We start from the raw sequence: 10709 nt of genomic DNA on the forward strand, positions 1-10709 counted from the left end.
TGAAGGCTGGGGCGCGGCCACAGCGCCCCCCGGCGGCGTGGAAGGCCCCAGCAGCGCCCTGCGTGACTGCAAACCGTTCTTCGTTAGGCGGCGTGTCACTGCGCCCGGGCTCCGCGGGGGTGGGCTGTAACATCTAAGCAGCAGTTTTGCACTTCGTTACAGTTTTTCGGAAGGGAGAGGCTCCCCCCAGCCTTGGCGAAGCCCCAGTTCCGTGTGTGAGCGGCCGGTGAAACATACATGAGAAACTGCCATGCTGCAGCAGGGGGTGTGTACAAAATGGGTGTCTGACTTGCAAGGTGTCTCCTCGAGGGCTGCCCCTGCCTCCTGCGAGTGAAGAGGCCCAGAGCGAAGTAACCACCACCGCTAGCAGGGCGCAGTGAGCTCCTGGGAAAGGCAGGCAGGAAAAGCAACCATCTGTCAGCTGAGGGACACAGCCATCGCAAGCCTACAGGGCATGGCGGTGGGGAATGTTCAGAGCCACCGGCACAGCAAGGAGATGCCAGGGCTGCGCTTAGCCTAACTACATGTAAAATAATGTTCTTCTGTAACTAACCAGGGAGCAGGTGAGTTACATCTCTAGCACCTTTAGTAAAAGCTGGTTTTAGAACAAAAGGGAAAATCAGAGAAGCAACTCAAGTTACTCCAGAGTATATCCACCAGCTGCCCCACAAAAATGCCTGGGTGTGAAGGATTTACAGAGCAAGACACATTAAAAGCTACATGCTTGCAGCTAGTGACAGGAAAAAAACAACCAAACAATTTAAGTGGCAGTTGATAAGAAGATTCACATAAGACAAAAAAGCAAGACAGCAGGTTTGTCCAGAAAGGTCACTTTATTGGAAAAACCTAAAATGGACTGAAAACCTGCAGCCCTCCTCCCACAGCAGTGGTTTCAATGGGCTCCCCAAGTTACCTTAACAGACCCATTTCAGACATGAGCTGCAGTACAAATGTTAAAAGTGCAAGTATCCTGAACTTCACACCCACTTTTATGACCTGGCAGGAAACACAAATGCTTCACAGCTCACAAAGAATTCGTTCACAGCACTTGGGAGTCAAAACTGGCTCCCTGCATTCTCCACAGGGTACAAAATACATCACTCGGAGGAGAGTCCTATGCAGAACATCATAGAAGGTAGGGGTGAGGTTCCTTCAAATTTATTTTATTGCAGTAAAACCTCTAAAAGGTAGAGCTGTACAAAAAGTCTAAACAGCATTATTTAAGAATAACAGCACCTTACGCTGCTTTTGTTCTTATTTAAAATTCTATTTCCCAAAAATACATTCCTAAATATACAAACTATACAATCTTGTCACTTTAATGCTGGTTTCTGTGATGATACAACTTTAACCTAAAAATCTTCAAAACATCCACATACTGACAAAAGCCCTAATATACAAATGCCTTGGTACCTTCATAATACCACATAAATAACTTCAAAACCAAAACTGCATTTGTAGAATTGTCTGGAAAGCAAATACTTTATGGTGATCACACATCATCTGCAGAGAGCGTTGGAATGTTGATCCTTGGCCGTGTGAAAAACGCCATTTTCTCTCTAAAAAAAGATGATCAGTTGTTAATGCAACAGAAGCCTTGCCAGAAATGTCCATCATCCACATTAAAATTTATCCCACCAGCTGTCACCACAAAGAGCAGCAGCACATCCTCCCACAACCTACACCTCTTATTTACATATCACACATGAGGCATCCTTACAGTTAAACTCACAACACTGACATTATCAAAAAGCCATTTCAGAAAGGCTCTTTTTTTGCTTTCTAGGTATGTTGCTTAAGGAAACAAAGGGCTGATTTTGTATTAAACAAAGGATTTGTGAATTTGTTGCCAGGTGGGGAACAATTTGGAGTACTGCTGGTTCCTTTGAAGTCACATGCAGTGCTGCAGCTAGTTTCCCCGACTCTCAGACCTTACACTTTGATATAAAACTAGAGAAAATTTTGTTTAAGCAGAACACTTAACTACTTCTACAAAGATAAGCTTTCCTCATCATCATCTTAGTCACCTATAGGAAAATCATGGTAGCAGTCAATTTTTCCTCCCTTTTACCAGTGACGTGTACTTACCTGAATGACTGCACTTCCAGAGGCTCCTTCCGACTCTGCCCTCGCAGCCTGTGGACGTCCTTGGCAGCAGCTCTCATCATTTTATCGGCCTTGAGCTCACACTTGTGTTCTGTTTTCTCCACCTAAACAAATAATGGACAAGAGACCTTTGTGTTTCCAAGAGAAATCATTTTATCCCAACTAATCTCTAAACACAGACCTGCAGCTGAAATACTGCTGAAGGGCTTGGAAACTGTTGACTCTGGAATCATAAGCCACAGAAGCTACAATGAAGACTTGTCAGCTAAACATTGTAATGGAGAGAGCTTTTTGTAAGGTTTTCTTCCAGCTCTTTGGTAAGAATCACAGGTGCTATCTGCACCTTCTTTGTATCTCCATTATATATTTTTAAAGATCAGCTCACGCAAGAACATGACAACGCATGTTCCAGCTGTGCCCCAAAAACCACTTGTACCAACTGACTCCTACACCTGGTGCCCTAACAACTTTGTTTCTGCCTGGTGTCAGCAGAGGCACCCCAATAAATCACACAAGTCGAGAAGGAGCCCTGTACACAAGGGGACTATGATGTAGACAGAGGAAGGCAAGTGCTAACCAGGACACACCACACCTACTATGGACTGGGAGGCTGCACATCACAACACAGATGGCATTGGTGACTTCTCCTGTTTGCACCTGCGCTGAGGCAGGAAACCTCTGTGCTGGTGAATGCATGGGTTTGGCACTACAGTAAGTTAAAAAGGGGTCAAACTCCAGCAAAAGTGATAATGCTTTCCAAGTTGAAAGACAACTTTCATAAAAGTAAACAAAATTGTTTAATGAACAATGTTTATGAATTAATGCTTGATGTTTGTTGATATTCTTGGTAATTAGTCCTGTCTCCCTTCCATCCCTGCCCTGCATTCCACCCTTCAAAAGCAGAAAGATACTATTAAGCTCTTAAAGCCAGAAAGTCTGCTATCATGTGACTTATTTATCATTTCATATACACAAGGATCCTATTCTAAAGCTAAGTGTCATCCATGCACAAGTTTTATGCAGCCACTATTTCTCTTAGAAGAAGCAAGAGACATAACTGCTGTCTTCCTAACCCTTGTATCTGTGGGAAGGCAGGCACAGACTCTGCAGCTTGTAAATACTGCACCTGAGAATAGCCAGACACTCAAGGACTGCAACTTCCATTACCAATCGCTTGCTTGATGGAGCCGTAAGTGGAAGACATGAGTGACTGTAGCGCTAGGGCTTCATTTCCTGACTGTGCAAAGTACCCTGTTTCTCAAGTCACGTTTCTCAAACATCTTAAATAAAATCCAAAGGCAGCTACTACTCACTCGTTTTTCCACTAGCCTCAGCAGCAGTCGGAATCTCTCATCATCCTTCACCCACTGCGGCAACTCTTTTTCACCCTGACTTTGAGCTTGTTCCAACTGTTCCTTCAGTTCTCTCAGCACCGAAATCTCCTGAACCAGCCGATCATGCCAGGTTTTTGAAGCTTGCAGGTCCAGCTCCAGGTCTAGTGAAGTACGGATTAGGCGCTCTGTACCAAAGGACTTGACTGAAGGCTGGAAAGGAAGGAGTGTATGAAGACAGTGATGAGAACTGTCCTAAACCACTCCCCCATGAAGGGCTAAATACATCACGAGACCCATTTTTTTCCAGAATTTCTCATAGCACAAAGCATCTCTATCGATCCTGCTTTCCAATCCATCTCAAGACAAAAATCACAAACTCAAGCAAGTCTTATAGATAAGCCTTTTGATTTTTGCGTTTCCACTAAACTTCTTCCCTGGCAGTTTCTCCAAATCAAGTCTTGCTTGCACACCTTGCTCCTAAGTTTAATGTCTCATCTTCAGATGCATTCACAACACAGCAGAAAAACCTGTGTTTTAGTCCAGTAACATATTATGTTGCCACCTTCCAGTGTCAAACACAAGGAGATGGTTTTCTTTTCAGGCAGCTTAGGAGTTCAACATAGGTATCCTGGGGGAATTTTAGTGACTGCCATCACAACAGGAACAGGGGTTCAGTTGTGTGTCACAGAGTCACTACAACAGGGTCACCTGTGCATCAGAGACTTCATTCTCCTCATCCATTTCCCCAGCTCTTCACACATTTATTGTAAGTACTTAAGAATCTTGTAACAATAAACACAGCAAAACTATTTGTGCTACTTTGGCTCTGACAAGATGGAAAATACCAGGAACCATCTTCCTAAATTGATTGTTCTAAATGAGTTCCAATTTAAACATTCCTGTCATTCTGATATATCAAAGAAAATTAGCCTTGAGACACTTCTCACACACAAAGAAAAGCTTGTGAATGAAAGCATGTGGCAACTGATTTATGTTTGCAAATTCTTCCTTTAAAACAGTTTTCTGGTTTTTGCAAGCATCTATGCTAGAGAAAAAAAGAAATGGTGATGTTTTTACCCGTTTCACTCTGACACTTCGTCTCTCCATTGCATTTCGAACAAAGGGGGGCTTTTTGGATAGCGTTGAACTGTCACTATCACTGCGATTCAGCTGAAAATTAAAATGAAAACCACGTATTTTTTATTAAACAGATACAAGCAGTGCGTACGCGCATTATTAGCAAGATCAGAGGGTTCTGTAAGTGATTATAAGCAGTGATGTAAGCAGAACTATAACGTTTCATGAAAAGCTACAGCAGACAGCTGCCACCCCAATTTAAGTGCACAACAAGCAATTCATTTGGCATGGGCAGAGCCTGCCACAACCCTTGAATTCTGTCCCTTTTTGGGAATAGTCTGCATGGCAAGAGAGAAAGTAAGTTAGGGTATAATATGGGACTCTATCCTCCTGCCCTTGTCCTGTGCAAGCGACTAGGCTGGGCAAAACAGCCTAGAAAAATAAGTTCTAAGTAATAAAAAAAAAACAAAACAAAAAAATCACTCTTTTCTAGCATCTGTGAATCATGGGACTACTTTATTAGAGATTTCTCTTTTCTCCAGTCACCTGTATTTTAAGCTAGTGGTGCAAGAGGTAGGTTTACCTGTAAGCTTACCCCTGGGTTTTTCAACTTACGAGTTGTCATGTTACACACAAGACAATCACAACAGAATGTAGGCTGTAGTAGACCCTTAAAAAGAACTCACACAGGGTTTAAGTCCCTTCTTATGTTCTTTCTCAAAGTTGGGTGTGTGGGACCTGCATGTGCAGGTCCTCTATGACACAGTGCCTCTATCACCCAAGCACAGGCCACTGCTGCAAATTAAATAAGGTTTGTTTCTATGGAAGCACCTGCTTCCGAGTCAGAGAAAACTTGCACATCAAATTTGGTTCAGCTGTATCAAAAGCATGCCCACTTAGGACAGGCCATGCGTGACAAGAGGCAGTGCTTGCTTGTTTACCAATTCAATTTAAAAGATGAGTTGTTTATAGTTAAGGCTGACCCTCAATCCAGGAAGTAATTGCAAACAAACATTTCAAAGCCATGGAAGTGACATCCTGACCCAGCACATGGCCTGTTCAATTACCTACCTTCAGACAAAGCCCACTGGAGAATTGAGAGCTTCCACGATTTTTGGTGACATCATCAGATACTTACCTTTCCATTTCTATCAAGCTTTCATGTTCACCTCATCTAAAGTCAGGTGGACACAGCTAACTCAGTTCAAGTTAGCACAGAACAGTCTTAAAGCAGCAGGAAAGGGTTTGATATGCAGCTTAGTCATCACTCTTACAGCAGCCCTTCCAGTTTAGTTTGGGCATCTCAACATGCTGCATATACCACAAACAAACGTGCACACATACATTTCACAAACTTGTACTTAATAATATTAGTTTCAAGGAAAGATACTGTCTAGGAGGGAGGAACTTCTGAAGTCAAAGGGGGAGAGAAGAAAGCAGTATCAGGTCTCTGTGAAAAACTCAGACTAAGGGAACATTGATATCATGCATTCATTAATGAAAAACAGCGTTTATCACCTCAGGATTGCATTTTCCTTACCCGACACACATACTGACTTTGTGGTCCTGGTGAAAATGTTTTTGAGCGGATGATAGTGCTACCTCTGACAAACTGACTTTGGGGTGGATTTGCTGCTCTTTTGTCTTTTGGACGAACTACAGTAGAAGACTGTGCAAGGCTCTCTGTGTTTGTCTCTTTATCCACCTGAAAGACAGATACCGCAGTGTAAATGCCAGCTTGCCATCTTACCGATGACACACACCCAGGGCTGTCTGACAGCCACCTGTGATACATCTCCGCTTTCAGTCCCAGAGGCACCACATTCAAAAACAGATACTCTTTAGCCCTTTTCATGCAGGGTGTCCTGACGCTTCACTCTTTGAACTCAGTAGCTGCTACATTAACTGTATCACTCCCTAAGGGCTCCGCATCTATTGATCGCTGTACAACACAATTGATTCCAACAAGCTTTGCCTGTTGATCCAGGACATCAATGTGACCTGGCAATCTCACACAGAACACAGGTATGATTTTTAAGACCACTCCTTTACTTGTGCATCTGCAGCAAAGATTCAAATCACTGTATGTACATGCACAGAGAGCACATGTACAGCACAGGTTTGTTAGACTACAGCAACATTCAGAATTAAACAAGCCACTGTCACATTAATAAAACAGTTTTCATGAGCAGCAAAACGGAGGCATGAAACGATGCTATATTAACTGTGGGACAAAGCGGTCACGTAGAGTTATTAAAAAGATTTCAGGTAGATAAACATTTCTACATCAATGATGAATTTTTAAGTATCTGCTTTAGCTTTGCTCAGCTCAACAGCAGCCTGGTCAGCTGAGCAATGGGAAGCTTAACTCATCTTTCTGTTCAAAAGGCCCTTGATTTTACCTTCACTGCTATTTCCATGTGCAGCTGGGAATTCAGACTTTCTTCTGTTTCCCATAGCGACTTTCCAACACAGAATTCTTCCTCCTCCTCTGCTTCATTTTCACTGATCTCGTCCTGTTCTTCCTGATCAGGAACCTCTTCGTCTTGCCTGTTAAGAACAGCTTTGTTATTGAACTGGCCTATTGTGCCCGATACTCTGATGTTGCAGCCGGAGTTACCTCCTGTAAGCTGCTGGACAGAAACGTATTCCCAAGGCATTCAGTTATACCTGACAGGTCCTGTAGCCACTGAGATTACACAAACACAGGCTTATAAAGGAATAATTGAAACTGGAGTGAAGCTGCACTAGAAGGCAACTGTTACAGCCAAAAATTTCATACTGATCTTGCTTCAAAAGCAGCAAGCTAACGGTTCAGCCATGTGGTCTTAGCTTAAGTTGAATACATCTTAAGGGGAGTTCTAAGGACGCCATTAATCTTAGTTTAAAAAGTGATGCTGGACAAAATTGAAGCTTTTGACATCCTTTTCAGCTCCTTTGAACTCACAACTAGCTTCTTCATTAAACCCATTGGTCAGCTTGCTTTTTATTTCAAACGTTGGGCTTCATTAATAAAATCTGAACTGGAACCATGTAAACAACAGGCAAAATTAATATTCAAGCAAAAGCCTTGCACCATACAGTGGAGCTTTCATGGTCATCCATAGAACATTGTACAAATAACAAAATTAGCATAGCGCTATTGACTATTTTTAACGTTTATCATCTTTGTTCTCACTTCTCAAGCACAACTGCTAGAACAGAAGAAACAAGATTTTTCAACAAAACAGAAGGAGACAGAAGCAGCCTCCCACAGCTCTGCATCATCTGCTTTTTTCTCTGCACATGAATCCCAAAATGCTCTGATCATCCTACAGTTTTAAGATGGCAGGATTCTACGTACCAGCTCTCTCCACTAGTTAAAGTGCTTCTGCTTTCCTCCAGTTTCTTCTCCACAGCTTCCAGTTCAACAGCTGTCTGCTCTAAGAGTGCTGAGACAGAGTCCTGAGGAGATCAAGAAGCTTCTTGTGAAGATAAGACTCTCACAAACTGCAAAGCGCCCAGCATTTCTGGTCACAAGAGCTCCAACCACCTTTCTCCTGGTGGCAGGAGAGAGTTGTAGTCTCTACACCTGCGTTGTTCAAGCAGCCCACTGCACATACAGTGCTCAGTCAAGCCTGTGTGAGCATACCTGGCCCACCTCCCCCAGTTACGTTAGCATATGCACGTGTGCAGATATAGGCTGAGCATATTGCATGCCATGCACGTGCAAAGGTAAGTCTGTATCTTGACGTGTTCAGCAAGTTCACTGCAGCAAGGTGAACCGTCTAGTGGGAACAAAGGCAAGAGCTCACACATCACTTACACCAGACCACATACCACATCCCTCAGCTTCGTGAGGACCAGATTTCAGTAAGTTTTTAGCCCAGGACAAGGGCATATCTGTAATCAACATGTTAATTATTTTGCTGCACTTAATGACATTTTCAGCTTCTAAATATAAACACACCAGCCTTCACTTCTCTATTGTAACAGTCCTTCAGCCACATAAACCCTCTCATTAGTACTGTTTGATTTCAGCAGTTGTTCTTACTGTTTTTTCAGTGCAGGGTACTTCAGAGGGAATGTTTCCTTGTTTGCTTTTCCTGTTTTGCTTCTGCAGATACTTATAACTAAGGAGGTTATACCAACGGGTTGATTTCTCTCCAGATTTACATATTTCAGCAAGGCTAATTTGTGCTCCACCCTATTGAGAGCAAAAATACAGTTTTAGTGCAATACTAGAATGAACCACTACCACATCAGTAAGAAGCAATGAGAGCAAAAATCCAGGACTACTTGACTTAAGCGAGTTCGACAAAAAGAAGAATTGCCCCGTTCATCCCCATTTCAACAGCACTAGTAATGCTTTATGTTTAATTATTTTTAACATTGGCAAGGAGTTCCAATTCAAGTAGCAAATGCTTCACTGCAGCTCCTGTGTACAAGAATCCAGAAATATGAACAGTGCTACCGCAGGCAGGATAAATTACAGCCAGAGCTTCAAAGAAAAAGAGAAAGGAACATGAGATGAAGACTCCCTTTCAAAAAACCCGCAAGGCTGACAAAAATCACTGCCTCAGACTATGATGCTTTAGTTTTGTATATTCCATTCCTCTTCATCTGCCTTGTTATTTTTTACTGCCTTACATTAGTACACAACCTGACATATTCAAAACCAAAGTAAAACTGATTTGCAATTTATTTAATCCATGTCTGAGTGGACTCTGTTGCACCAGCCCAGTCCAGCAGACTGCGTGCTGAGCACACCTTCTGCAAGTTAGCGTGTTCCCACCTGGAGCTCAGGTACTACACAACTGTGCATGCTGTCAAAAGAGAAAAACCCCACTTGGAAAACAGATACTTTCCTGAACCAAGGCGTGCTTTGCAAAGTGAAGGAAGAAATGCAGAAGCACCATCAAAGCGTGCTTTGCAAAGCAAGTGAAGGAAGAAATGCAGAAGCACCATAAAATATGTACCCCTCCAGCCAAGAAAAATGCTATGGAACACATGCAAGACAAAACATCAATTTTTCTGTAACTTAATGGTTGCTTACGTCCCAGCTTAACACACCGTACTGGTGTTCTGAAGAACGATACTCCAGAAATAGTTCTATTACTATCAACTTGCTCGGGTAATACTGAACAACAAAAAAAGCTCTTCTAACAATAGGGAGTGGCTGGCTGTGGCAATACTAGCACTCAAAAACTATACTCATATGGATTTTAATATTGCAGATTAATATCAGTTTTTAAAAAAATCCTTTAGAGATCCTTAATATTCTACAGTGGCTTCCAAATTCCTGTAAGAAGTCCATTCTCAATTACATTACAACAAATGTTTCCAAAAGGAAGAAAAATAGGTAGAGTTTCACATTCCATTGCGAGACGAGGGACATCTAGTAGTCTGAAAGTTACCAGTAGTTCTGGTTCTATTTTTGTGATAGGTTATTCTTTTTCCTGATCAAAACCGTTACTGAAAAGAACACTATCTGGGAGAGATCATATAGCTAATGATTACCAAGAAAACTTTCACAGAAATTGCCATACTTCAAAGTTTAAAATGTTGTCTAATTCAAAAGAGGAAACAAACACAAAGATATTAAAATAGACATTAATACTAACCAAACATTCTTCAAGGTGAGACTTATCTACAGTGCAAACATCAACTCTTAAAGTCTTCTGGCGTAAAGCCGGGTAAGAGATAGAAACGCAAAATACTTCATTGTACACAAGATTGTCTGAAGCTTCCACTGGTCTTGTGCGAAACAAGCAGCTTGTGCTTTCTGAACAGGGCAGGACAGCCACGCGAATGTTCCTATTGAAAAAAGCATTGCAATCAGTACTACCATACAGGTTTGCAGTTCCCTCCATCGCAACAGCTCCATAAATCTGTAAGTGCAATTCATCCTAAGCGCCATGGACATTACTGTCCTATCCTATTCTTTGGAATATCAGTCAACTGAGAAAAAAGGAACATCTCATCACAACATCAGAGACAGGAAGTGGCATGAGCTGCCGTAGACTTCATCCTTCTGAATCTTGTAATTGAACATCATGGGATTATGTTTTACATGGCTGTTTACGTCTGTGCAACCTGTCACACTGCTAACAGACTCTTTTGTAGGTAGAAATAGCTACGCAAAAATGAATCAAATTTTTATCAGCTTATTCAGCACACAGCTGAATTTAAAGAACTTGCGCCTAGAATTAG

The 10709-nt window shown here is 42.2% G+C and overlaps 1 protein-coding gene across 1 annotated transcript in view; it reads right to left on the reverse strand.

The window, feature by feature from the left end:
- Positions 1-880: 880 nt before the first annotated feature.
- Positions 881-10709, reverse strand: part of WWC1 (WW and C2 domain containing 1) — a 39324-nt gene continuing 29495 nt past the window's right edge. The window contains exons 14-22 of the mRNA XM_009890876.1: positions 10121-10313; positions 8551-8703; positions 7861-7961; positions 6920-7067; positions 6058-6222; positions 4518-4610; positions 3420-3650; positions 2089-2210; positions 881-1559 (exon numbers count right to left, since the gene is read on the reverse strand). Coding sequence (XP_009889178.1) covers positions 1493-1559; positions 2089-2210; positions 3420-3650; positions 4518-4610; positions 6058-6222; positions 6920-7067; positions 7861-7961; positions 8551-8703; positions 10121-10313 — 1273 coding nt within the window. The 3' untranslated portion in view covers positions 881-1492. The remainder of the gene's footprint in view (positions 1560-2088; positions 2211-3419; positions 3651-4517; positions 4611-6057; positions 6223-6919; positions 7068-7860; positions 7962-8550; positions 8704-10120; positions 10314-10709) is intronic.

Source organism: Charadrius vociferus, unplaced genomic scaffold (genome assembly GCF_000708025.1).
Source record: "Charadrius vociferus isolate BGI_N301 unplaced genomic scaffold, ASM70802v2 scaffold108, whole genome shotgun sequence".
In the NCBI taxonomy this organism is placed as follows: domain Eukaryota; kingdom Metazoa; phylum Chordata; class Aves; order Charadriiformes; family Charadriidae; genus Charadrius; species Charadrius vociferus.